Below are 12,889 nucleotides of genomic sequence, written 5' to 3'. Positions count from 1 at the left end.
CAGTTCAAAAGCATCAACTCTTCAGCGCTCAGCCTTCTTCACAGTCCGACTCTCACATCCATACATGACCACAGGAAAAACCATAGCCTTGACTAGACGAACCTTTGTTGACAAAGTTATGTCTCTGCTTTTCAATATGCTATCTAGGTTGGTCATAACTTTCCTTCCAAGGAGTAAGTGCCTTTTAATTTCATGGCTGCAATCACCATCTGTAGTGATTTTGGAGCCCAGAAAAATAAAGTCTGACACTGTTTCCACTGTTTCCCCATCTATTTCCCATGAAGTGATGGACCGGATGCCATGATCTTCATTTTCTGAATGTTGAGCTTTAAACCAACTTTTTCACTCTCCACTTTCACTTTCATCAAGAGGCTTTTTAGCTCCTCTTCACTTTCTGCCATAAGGGTGGTGTCATCTGCATATCTGAGGTTATTGATATTTCTCCCCGCAATCTTGATTTCAGCTTGTGTTTCTTCCAGTCCAGCATTTCTCATGATGTACTCTGCATAGAAGTTAAATAAACAGGGTGACAATATACAGCCTTGACGTACTCCTTTTCCTATTTGGAACCAGTCTGTTGTTCCATGTCCAGTTCTAACTGTTGCTTCCTGACCTGCATACAAATTTCTCAAGAGGCAGATCAGGTGGTCTGGTATTCCCATCTCTTTCAGAATTTTCCACAGTTTATTGTGATCCACACAGTCAAAGGCTTTGGCATAGTCAATAAAGCAGAAATAGATGCTTTTCTGGAACTCTCTTGCTTTTTCAATGGTCCAATGGATGTTGGCAATTTGATCTCTGGTCCTCTGCCTTTTCTAAAACCAGCTTGAACATCAGGAAGTTCACGGTTCACATTAAGTAATAAACCCAAGGTCACATAGTTAGTAAGTGGAGACCTGGGTCTCCCACCTCAAGCTGCCTGGGCTCTGCCTACATCCAAAGACCAGAAAGCAGAATGGGGTCCAAGGCTCTCTCTCATCAGTTCACACCCGAGGCTACATTTTCTGAGGCCAGATTGTGGATTGGAGAATCTCCACCCCTTCATTAAGATTGACTGGATGTGCCAACAACTGTTGATGATGGGACAAAGTGCAAGTTTGTTGTGTGCCAGTGGTAGAGGGAAGCGGAGAGTTAAAATCCTAGAAAGAACATTGGCTTTGGGAGGAATCTGGGCTCCACCCCTTTCAGACTATGTGATGTTGGGCCACTTACTGAATCTCTCTGAGCCTTTGTCAGCTCATCTGAGAATAGAGATAGTAATGACACCTGCTTACATCATTTTGCCACAATGATTTTAGGTAAGACAATGTGTATAAAGCCCTTGGAATCACCCAGAAGATATTAGTTTTCTTTCCTTTTCTTTTCCAAGGTGACGCAAGTATCAGGTCTCACTCTGGCTATTGGAGGAATCTCAACATCTCTAATGAAGACAAAGTTGCAGGGCCCTCCTAGAGAGGAGGCCCAGGAGCATTTCAGGACGTAAAGTGAGGATAAGGACGTGCCTCAGTTCACATTGTCCATGATGGCAATATGTTTACTGGCTCTTTTGCCATTGTACCTTTGAGCAGAACAGGGATTCCCTGAAAAATAAACTTGCCTGTATTCAGCCACCACCTGCCCCACACTTGATTCAAACATGGAGACCTGGCATTCTCAGCATGGAGGCCTTCCTCCTTTCTCTCATTGCATTCAGTGCTCTTTTGATGGCCTCCACACCAGCAGGCCTTTTTGCAGGGGCTGCATCCCTCCTGGGAGCCTCTGTTCTGTTACTCTGTGACACTTCACCCAGCCTCCCAGGCCACGTCCCTCTGTGACACTTAGCACAGCATACAGAAAGGATTTTCTGTCTGTCTAGACTGTGAGCTCCTTCAAGGGTAGACACTGAGTCTTACTCATCTTTGTAGCCCCAGTGTAGAGTGGTGTCTGGCATGTAATCATCAGTAAATTTTCTTTTTAAGTGAACTGTGAGCAACACAAAGATGAATTAGATTTGCATTTCTCCAATATTTAGTGATGTTGAACATCTTTTCATGTGTTTATTGGCCATCTGTGTAAATTGATACAGCCACTATGGAGAACAGTATGGAGATTCCTTAAAAAACTAGGAATAAAACTACCATGAAAATGAAACATTAGTCACTCATTTGTGTCCGATTCTTTGTGATCCCACGGACTGTAGCCTGCCAGGCACCTCTGTTCATGGAATTATTCAGGGAAGAATACTGGAGTGGGTAGCTGTTCCCTTCTCCAGGAGATCTTCCCACCCAGGGATTAAACTTGAGTCTCCTGAACTGCAGGCAGATTCTTTACCACCCAAGCTACCTGGGAAGTGAACTACCCCAACAATCCCACTACTGGGCATATACCCTGAGAAAATCATAATTGAAAAAGACACATGTACCCCAATGTTCATAGCACCAATATTTACAATAGCTAGCACATGGAAGCAACCTAGATGTCCATCAGCAGACGAACAGGTAAAGATGTAGTACATCTACACAATGGAATATTACTCAGCCACGAAAAAGAACAAATTTGAGTCAGTTCTATGAGGTGGATGAACCTAGAAACTGTTATACAGAGTGAACTCTATCAGAAAGAGAGGAACATATATTGTATATTAACACATTCAATATCACAGTAATCCAAGTCTATGCCCCAACCAGTAACGCTGAAGAAGCTGAAGTTGAACAGTTCTATGAAGACCTACAAGACCTTTTAGAACTGACACCCAAAAAAGATGTCCTTTTCATTATAGGGGACTGGAATGCAAAAGTAGGAAGTCAAGAAACACCTGGAGTAACAGGCAAATTTGGCCTTGGAGTATAGAATGAAGCAGGGCAAAGGCTAATAGAGTTCTGCCAAGAGAATGCACTGGTCATAACAAACACCCTCTTTCAACAACACAAGAGAAGACTCTACACATGGACATTACCAGATGGTCAACACCAAAATCAGATTGATTATATTCTTTGCAGCCAAAGATGGAGAAGCTCTATACAGTCAGCAAAAACAAGACCAGGAGCTGTCTGTGGCTCAGATCATGAACTCCTTATTGCCAAATTCAGACTGAAATTGAAGAAAGTAGGGAAAACCACTAGATCATTCAGGTATGACCTAAATCAAATCCCTTATGACTATACAGTGGAAGTGAGAAATAGATTTAAGGGACTAGATCTGACAGACAGAATGCTTGATGAACTATGGACGGAGGTTCATAACATTGTACAGGAGACAGGAATCAAGACCATCCCCAAGAAAAAGAAATGCAAAAAAGCAAAATGGCTGTCTGAGGAGGCCTTACAAATACCTGTGAAAAGAAGGGAACCAAAAAGCAAAGGAGAAAAGGAAAGATATACCCATTTGAATGCAGAGTTCCAAAGAATAGCAAGGAGAGATAAGAAAGACTTCCTCAGTGATCAATGCAAAGAAATAGGGGAAACAATAGAATGGAAAAGACTAGAGATCTCTTCAAGATAATTAGAGATACAAAGGGAACATTTCATGCAAAGATGGGCTCAATAAAGGACAGAAATGGTAGGGACCTAACAGAAGCAAAAGATATTAAGAAGAGGTGGCAAGAATACACAGAAGAACTATACAGAAAAGATCTTCACAACCCAGATAAACTTGATGAGTGTGATCACTCACCTAGAGCCAGACATCCTGGAATCTGAAGTCAAGTGGGCCTTAGGAAGCATCACTACGAACAAAGCTAGTGGAAGTGATGGAATTCCAGTTGAGCTATTTCAAATCCTAAAAGATGATGCTGTGAAAGTGCTGCACTCAATATGCCAGCAAATTTGGAAAACTCAGCAGTGGCCACAGGACGGGAAAAGGTTACTTTTCATTTCGATCACAAAGAAAGACAATGCCAAAGAATGTTCAAACTACCATACAATTGCACTCATTTCACACGCTAGTAAAGTAATGCTCAAAATTCTCCAAGCCAGGCTTCAGCAATATGTGAACCGTGAACTTCCAGATGTTCAAGCTGGTTTTAGAAAAGGCAGAGGAACCAGAGATCAAATTGCCAACATCCATTGGACCATTGTAAAAGCAAGAGAGTTCCAGAAAAATATCTATTTCTGCTTTATTGACTATGCCAAAGCCTTTGACTGTGTGGATCACAATAAACTGTGGAAAATTCTGAAAGAGATGGGAATACCAGACCACCTGACCAGCCTCTTGAGAAACCTGTATGCAGGTCAGGAAGCAACAGTTAGAATTGGACATGGAACAACAGACTGCTTCCAAACAGGAAAAGGAGTACGTCAAGGCTGTATATTGTCACCCTGCTTATTTAACTTATATGCAGAGTACATCATGAGAAATGCTGGGCTGGATGAAACACAAGCTGGAATCCAGATTGCCGGGAGAAATATCAATAACCTCAGATATGCAGATGACACCACCCTTATGGCAGAAAGTGAAGAGGAACTAAAAAGCCTCTTGATGAAAGTGAAATAGGAGAGTGAAAAAGTTAGCTTAAAGCTCAACATTCAGAAACCTAAGATCATGGCATCTGGTCCCATCACTTTATGGCAAATAGATGGGGAAATAGTGGAAACAGTGGCAGACTTTATTTTTCTGGGCTCCAAAATCACTGCAGATGGTGATTGCAGCCATGAAATTAAAAGACGCTTACTCCTTGGAAGGAAAGTTATGACCAACGTAGAAAGCATATTAAAAAGCGGAGACGTTACTTTGTCAACAAAGGTCTGTCTAGTCAAGGCTATGATTTTTCCAGTGGTCATGTATGGATGTGAGAGTTGGACTATAAAGAAAGCTGAGTGCTGAAGAATTGATGGTTTTGAACTGTGGTGTTGGAAAAGACTCTTGAGAGTCCCTTGAACTGCAAGGAGATCCAACCAGTCCATCCTAAGGGAGATCATTCCTGGGTGTTCATTGGTAGGACTGATGCTAAAGCTGAAACTCCAATACTTTGGCCACCTGATGTGAAGAGCTGACTCATTGGAAAAGACCCTGATGCTTGGAAAGATTGAGGGCAGGAGGAGAAGGGGATGATGGAGGATGAGATGGTTGAATGGCATCACCGAATCGATGTACATTGGTTTGGGTGGACTCCGGGAGTTGGTGATGGACAGGAAGGCCTGGTGTGCTGCAGTTCACAGGGTCGAAGAGTCGGACACGACTAAATGACTGAACTGAACTGAACTTAACACATGTCTATGGAATCTAGAAAAATGGTATCGATGGGCCTATTTGCAGGGAAGGAATGGAGACAGATATGTAGAAGAGACTTGTGGACACAGTTGGGGAAGGAAAGAGTAGGATGAACAGAGAAAGTAGCATCGACATATATACACTACCAAGTGTAAAACAGAAAGCTGGTGAGAAGTTGGTATATAACACAGGGAGCAGAGGGGTGTAATGGGGGGATGGGAGGTAGGCTTAAGAGGAAGGGGATACTTGTATTAATATAATCATGGCTGATTTGCGTTGCTGTACAGCAGAAACCAACACAGCATTGTCAAGCAATTTCCCTCCAATTAAAAAATAAATATATGAAAAAAAGATGAATGAGACCTTCTATGGAGGACAAGTGGACAATGTGGGTGTCTGGGATGGCACAGCCTCCCCCACAGCTTAACAATCAGGCCATGAGTGCTAATTACACAAGAGTGATGACAATAAAAGACTGGGGCGCAAAGGAAGGAAGGGTTGCTTCTGACTGAGAAACCCGAGGCAGGCGGCCTTCTCAGAGGAGGCAGCATGTAAACTGGGACATGCGGAGGAGGAGATAGGACCAGCTCCCGGCACTTCTCAGACATCCATTGTGGACGTGATGGTGGAGACACCACACGTGATGTGGGGCCTATTCTGTGCTCGCCACTGAATCCCATACTTGGCCAACGACTTTGCTTTCTCCACTTCTCTCACTCACAGGAGACCCCAGCATCTGCTCCATCTCCAACCCTGACTTTGTCCTCTACTCTTCAGTGGTGTCCTTCTACCTGCCCTTTGGAGTGACTGTCCTCGTCTATGCCAGGATCTACGTGGTGTTGAGACAGAGGAGACGGAAGCGGATCCTCACTCGACAGAACAGTCAGTGCCTCAGTGTCAGACCCAGCTTCCCCCAACAGGTGAGCATCCTGAAGCGGCAGAAGGAAGACACGGCCTCCTACCCTTGTGTCCAGCAGTGCATGCTTTTGCCTGTTCACCCATCAAGGACACACATCTGCCACCTTTTAACCTGCAGATATTGGCTAGGTCTTGGAGGAAATCCAATCTCAACAGTGCATTGATAGTCTTCCCTAGAGCACCCTTTCTGGGCTTGTTCTGCTTCCTTTCAAAGTCTCTCATTGCCCTCAATGAGAGGGCTGTTCAGATATCACACAGGTGTGAAGTTTCAGTGTAGCAGCTTTACCATTCACTGCTGCTGGGTTTCCAGGAATGACTTTTTGGCCAGACCATTCACATCAAGAATCACTAGGGGTCTGTTGAAATTTATTTTCCTTTCTAGATCTGCCTCTGTGTCAAGGCACTAACCAGCTGGTGGAATGGGATGCTGATGGCACATTTTATTAGGTCTTTTGAGGCTCTGAAAAGGAAGTTTATTGAAATATTCCAATTGCTTGGGTTGTAAATTCTGCTTATTCCAGTGCCTAGTACATGATTCAAGTGTATTCATTTGAAGCATGAATGGATACATACCTATCACTTGTAACTGCTAAGCAAGAGACAGCAGGGATATTCTACAGCCTCTACCTTCATGGAGTTTAAAACCTTAGATAAGCAAATAAAACACACCTACACTCAAAATTAATCAGCAGCCCAAAACTGAATGGAATGTTTGCCAAAGTGAGATGAAGACAACTAAGCACATAAATATTAAATGCTGGAGAGGTTATGAGAAGATAAAGTCAATATGCTCAGGAAAGGGCTTCATAGAGTAAGAACTGAGTGTGATCTTGAAGGTAGGTCCAAACTGGACATCTAGATCAAGCTGTAATGACTTGAGTGAGAATCATAATCTCAAACTGAAAGTCCGAAAGCTTGGGTGGAACAAGAATATTAGCCCCCATGAAATAGGAGGTCAGGACCCCAGACTGAGGATATCAACACATTGTATTCATATAGCGTCACCTATATGACCCAACTTATAGAGCTTAACACACAACTGTTTCTCCTTCAACCCACCCTAGTCTTCCTGTCTACGGTTGCACCCCATTCGGCAGTTTTCAATAAGGGCCAGATTTCCATCAGATGCCACAGGGAAAATGGTAAGTAAGCCAAGCCTTTGCTTGTAGTAAAAGAATAAGAGACCCTTTCGCAAGACAATGGCTTGACTCGATTCCACTTCCACCCCAAAATGAATTTGGCCCCAGTTTCCTACTTGGATTTATGATAAATAATGAACCTGAGAACCTATCTAATTTGAGCTTCAAAATAGGCATTATCAAGTGATATTCCAGAAGCATGTGACTCTTGGGATAGATCCCAATGACTGGAGCTGGTGACTGTTGGATGTGTTGTGGAGTTTACTATCCAGAACCACCTGCATTAGAGGGAAAGGACACCACTGAAACAGACATGGGCAGAGCCAAGAAAAGTAGAAAAAGGAGGCTAATGGGAGAATTTCGTGTGCCCAATTGCCATCAAATATGGGGAAAACCAAGACATTTTCATAGTTGCCCTAATTCTTATCCTTCCCATTCAAACCAGCCCTGACTCCCTAAGCAAGCAAGCCAAGTGCCAAATGGAGCCTAAAAGTGTTAGATAAAAGACCAGTATCCCTCTCCCTGAACTCCACAGCTAAGTAAATATTAGGAATAAAGCTTCAAAAGCCCATCATGATGAATGACAGAGCCTTGTTTAATTTCTGTATAGTTCAGTCTCTCAGTCATGTCCAACTCTTTGCAACCCCATGAACCAACCGCAGCATGCCAGGCTTCCCTGTCCATCACCAACTCCCGGACTTTACTCAAACTCATGTCCATTGAGTCAGTGATGTCATCCAACCATCTCATCCTCTGTTGTCTCCTTCTCCTCCCACCTTCAATCTTTCCCAGCATCAGAGTCTTTTCAAATGAGTCAATTCTTTGCATCGGGTGGCCAAAGTATTGGAGTTTCAGTTTCAACATCAGTCCTTCCAATGAATATTCAGGACTGATTTCCTTTAAGATGAACTGGTTGGATCTCCTTGCAGTCCAAGGACTCTCAAGAGTCTTCTCCAACACCACAGTTCAAAAGCATTAATTCTTCAGCATTCAGCTTTTTTTTTATAGTCATGTATAGTCAAATCCATACATGACTGCTGGAAAAACCATAGCCTTGACTAGATGGATGTTTGTTGGCAAAGTAATGTCTCTGCTTTTTAATATGCTTTCTACGTTGGTCATAACTTTTCTTTCAAGGAGCAAGAGTCTTTTAATTTCACGGCTGCAGTCACCATCTGTAGTGATTTTGGAGCCCCCAAAAATAAAGTCTCTCACCATTTACACTGTTTCCCCGTCTATTTGCCATGAAGTGATGGGACCAGATGCCATGATCTTCATTTTCTGAATGTTGAGCTTTAAGCCAACTTTTTCACTCTCCTCTTTCACTTTCATCAAGAGGCTTTTTAGTTCCTCTTCACTTTCTGCCATAAGGGTGGTGTCATCTGCATATCTGAGGTTATTGATATTTCTCCTGGCAATCTGGATTCCAGCTTGTGCTTCATCCAGTCCAGCGTTTCTCATGATGTACTCTGCAGAGAAGTTAAATAAGCAGGGTGACAATATACAGCCTTGACGTACTCCTTTTCCTATTTGGAACCAGTCTGTTGTTCCATGTCCAGTTCTAACTGTTGCTTCTTGACCTGCATACAGATTTCTCAGGAGGCATGTCAGGTGGTGTGGTATTCCCATCTCTTTCAGAATTTTCCATGGTTTGTTGTGATCCACACAGTCAAAGGCTTTGGTGTAGTCAATAAAGCAGAAATAGATGTTTTTCTGGAACTCTCTTGCTTTTTCAATGGTCCAATGGATGTTGGCGATTTGATCTCTGGTTCCTCTGTCTTTTCTAAATCCAGCTTGAACATCTGGAAGTTCTCAGTTCATGTATTGCTGAAGCCTGGCTTGGAGAATTTTGAGCACTACCTTGCTAGCATGTGAGATGAGTGCAATTGTGAGGTAGTTTGAACATTCTTTGGCGTTGCCTTTCTTTGGGATTGGAATGAAAACTGACCTTTTCCAGTCCTGTGGCCACTGCTGTGTTTACCAAATTTGCTGGCATATTGAGTGCAGCACTTTCACAGCATCATCTTTTAGGATTTGAAATAACTCAACTGGAATTCCATCACCTCCACTAGCTTTGTTCATAGTGATGCTGCCCAAGACCCACCTGACTTCACATTCCCACCAGACTTTGTCTGGCTCTAGGTGAGTGATCATACCATCATGATTATCTGGATCATGAAGATCTTTTTTGTATAGTTCTTCTGTGTATTCTTGCCACTTTTCTTAATATCTGTTTAGTTAACTAACCATTTTTACCTGGGCCTCATATAGCAGTTACAGACCTTTGCTGCAAATGATTTTTTTTTTTTTTTAGTAGATAGGAGGTTTAAAGTTACCTACAACAAATCCAAGGTCTGAGAAGGCTCCAAGGGCAAAGGAAGGAAAAGTAGTGACTACGTAGGAGAGATTGGAGAATCAAGAAGCTGGCATTGTTTGGAGTGTGGAGAATTAGATTCTGTCCTGCCATCTGGGAATGGAGGGCTACGCCAGCCAGATCCCAGGGAGTCCAGTGTTTCTTCATGTCAGCCAGAGAGGTAGTGATAAAAGTTTGTAGAGAGAGCTGAAAAATACACTCACTAATGTGAGAACAGGAAGAATCACTTTCCTTTTGTAGGACTGAATTTCCAAATCTGTGAAAGGGAGACAAGCTGCATTAGATCAGTGTTCTCCAATGGGAGATTTCATAAGCACTCTCAGAAATTTGTCCCTGGCCCTTTAGCTTCAGAAAAAATGCACCTTTTAGAAGATCACTAGATGTCAGCTCAGTCATCAATATAATCTTACAAATGGTCAGCCAGATAAATCACAATATACTTATATTAATTATTAGAAAATTCTATCAAAATGAAAACCAAATTTTTAAAAAACATATTATGATAGAATCCTTACAAACGCATCTGTGAGCAGTTTATAAAACACTAAATTATCTTGAAGGCCACTTGCATTCATTCATTCAACAATGTTTCTGAGTGTGTGCAGTATACTGCCCCTGAGTATTTGGACTTGAACTAAGGAGAGACTAGTGAAAGTTCTTGGTTGTTGACACTGACTAACATGTAAAAAAGGAATTTGCTGGAAGGATATCAAGGAGCTCAAGCTTAACAAGAAGACTAAAGAACAGCTTCAGAAGATGCTGTTCATGCCTAAGGAAGAATCTGGGTAGAATAGTGAGGACATTGGACACTGTCACCACTGCTGGATGAATTCTGAAGTCTTGCTTCATGAGCAAGTTCAAGGCTGTAGGTGCAAATCTCCAATTGGCTGGGCTTGGTTCATGTGTTCATGAGCCAGAGTTCTAGCTGCCCTGTGGGGAGGTCAGGGAGAGTGAATATCTGATTTTCATGGCTTCAGTACAGGTGTTGGGGAGTCTTTCTTCTACTCAAGATTAACACAGTATCTGAGTTTTCAAACATGGGAAGAAATGCTGTTGTTGAGCACACACACATCCTCCAAAATACCCAAAACATCTGCATCTGAGTCTGCTCACCCCAAGCCTATTTATTTTTATTTTTATTTTTTTCTGTTTTATAAGTGAGGTTCAGTTCAGTTCAGTTTGGTTCAGTTGCTCAGTCATGTCCGACTCTTTGCGACCCCATGAATCGCAGCACGCCAGGCCTCCCTATCCATCACCAACTCCCGGAGTTCACTCAGACTCACGTCCATCGAGTCAGTGATGCCATCCAGCCATCTCATCCTCTGCTGTCCCCTTCTCCTCCTGCCCTGAATCCCTCTCAGCATCAGAGTCTTTTCCAATAAGTCAACTCCTCACATGAGGTGCCCAAAATACTGGAGTTTCAGCTTCAGCATCAGAGACATTTAATTAACTTACCCAAGGATGCATCTAAGTAGTAGGAAGCTGAGATGAAAATCCTGAGTTTTTTAACTTTTTGTTATTACAAATTTCAAAAGTAAAAAAGTAGAAAGACAAATATAACTAAGCCTTCAGTAGCCATCAGCCAAGCTCAGCAATTATCAGCTCGTGGCCCTGTCTTCTTTCAACTACATGCCCACCTACATTCATACACCCCACTGGATTGTTGCGAAGCAGATCTCAAACATAATAACATTTCAACCAAAAATATGCTATAAGACTCTCTAAAGGATATGGGCTCTTTTATAAAACATATAACCAGAATACCACATCACACTAACAAATTTAATAATAATTCCTCCCTGGTGGCTCATATGGTTAAGAATCTGCCTGCAATGTAGGAGATCTGGGTTCAATCCCTAGGTCGGGAAGATCCCCTGGAGAAGGGAATGGCTACCTATTCCAGTATGAGGAATCTGGTGGGCTACAGTACATGGGGTCACAAAGAGTCAGACACAACTGAGCAACTAACACACACACAATGTTAAATATTCATTCAAAATTTCCTCAAATGTCAGGTAAATTTTTATAGATGGTTTATTTGCATCAAAATTCAAGTAAGACCCATACTCCGCACCTAGTAGGTGTTGTTTTTGTCATTGCAATTTATTTGTTGAAGCAACTGAGTCATTTGTCTTATAGTTTCCCATATTCCAGATTTTTCTCCTTACATCCTAATGGTGTCATTTAACATATCCAGGTCATTCTACCTCAGAAAGTCCAGGCTATAATTCTGTGCTCCCCTCCTCAAGGGATTATTGTGATTCTCAGATGTTCTACATGTGGTAGGTGCTTTTGGTTGTAAAGCCACAAGCAGATTTTGTTTACCATAACTTCCCATGAGCCCACCACTCTCAGAGACACCCTCTGTAGGTTTCACAGGATGATGGTTTCTTTCTCCTTCATTGCTCTGTTTCCTTTTCAGGAACATTCAGAAGATAAACAATATCCCCAGAAATGTCAGGACCCACTCTTGTTACATCTACAGCCCCTCTCCCCTGGCCAGACACACGTGGAGCTGAAACGCTACTACAGCATCTGCCAAGACACTGCCTTGGGAACACCAGGCTTCCAAGAAGGAGAGGGAGACTTGAAAAGGGAAGAGAGGACTCGGAACTCCCTCAGCCCTACCATGGCACCAAAACTCAGCCTAGAGGTTCGAAAACTCAGCAATGGCAGGTTATCGACATCCCTGAGGCTGGGGCCCCTGCAACCTCGGGCTGTGCCACTGCGGGAGAAGAAGGCAACCCAGATGCTGGTCATTGTGCTTGGTGAGTTTGAGTCATGTTAAGCTGGGATAGGTTGGATTACGTTGAGTTAGGCTGAATTCAGTGGAGCTGGTGGAGGATACTTGGGTAACCATATTTAACAGAAATTGGAAATCCGACAATTTTAATACTTGTAAATGTTAATATTTATAAATGTTTAGAATGTAAAGAGTTTGTGAATACATCTTAATGCTGATGGAAATTCAAAAACTTAGACTGAAATTTATGAAACCAAACAAGTCACCTAATTGAGCTGTGTTTTGTGTCTATCACTTGGAATTATAATGGATAAACCAAATAATAAATAAGACAGCAATTCAATAAAACCATCTGGCACATATTGGATATTTACTAAATGCTTACCTATTTTAAAATATTGAGGGGGAAAATGAGGATGCAAAAAGACTACTGTCATATGATATTATAACATCTAGATTAAATATAGAGAAAAAAAGACTGAAAATTAATTTACTCAGATGTCAAAAGTGATTGAATGTATGCTGCTG

At 42.3% G+C, this 12,889-nt stretch overlaps 2 protein-coding genes across 2 annotated transcripts in view; one reads left to right on the top strand and one right to left on the bottom strand.

The window, feature by feature from the left end:
- DRD3 (dopamine receptor D3) overlaps positions 1-12,889 on the top strand; it is a 49,161-nt gene that overhangs the window by 33,455 nt on the left and 2,817 nt on the right. Inside the window, exons 4-5 of the mRNA XM_061427411.1 lie at positions 5,911-6,107; positions 12,104-12,386. Of these exons, the coding sequence (XP_061283395.1) occupies positions 5,911-6,107; positions 12,104-12,386 (480 nt within the window). The remainder of the gene's footprint in view (positions 1-5,910; positions 6,108-12,103; positions 12,387-12,889) is intronic.
- The window catches only part of QTRT2 (queuine tRNA-ribosyltransferase accessory subunit 2), a 60,943-nt gene continuing 57,276 nt past the window's right edge, over positions 9,223-12,889 (bottom strand). The window contains exon 9 of the mRNA XM_061427246.1: positions 9,223-9,874. Coding sequence (XP_061283230.1) covers positions 9,577-9,874 — 298 coding nt within the window. The 3' untranslated portion in view covers positions 9,223-9,576. The remainder of the gene's footprint in view (positions 9,875-12,889) is intronic.

Source organism: Bos javanicus, chromosome 1 (genome assembly GCF_032452875.1).
Source record: "Bos javanicus breed banteng chromosome 1, ARS-OSU_banteng_1.0, whole genome shotgun sequence".
Lineage (NCBI taxonomy): Eukaryota > Metazoa > Chordata > Mammalia > Artiodactyla > Bovidae > Bos > Bos javanicus.
Note: the sequence above shows the minus strand (reverse complement) of the source record. Positions and strands in the feature narration are given on the sequence as shown.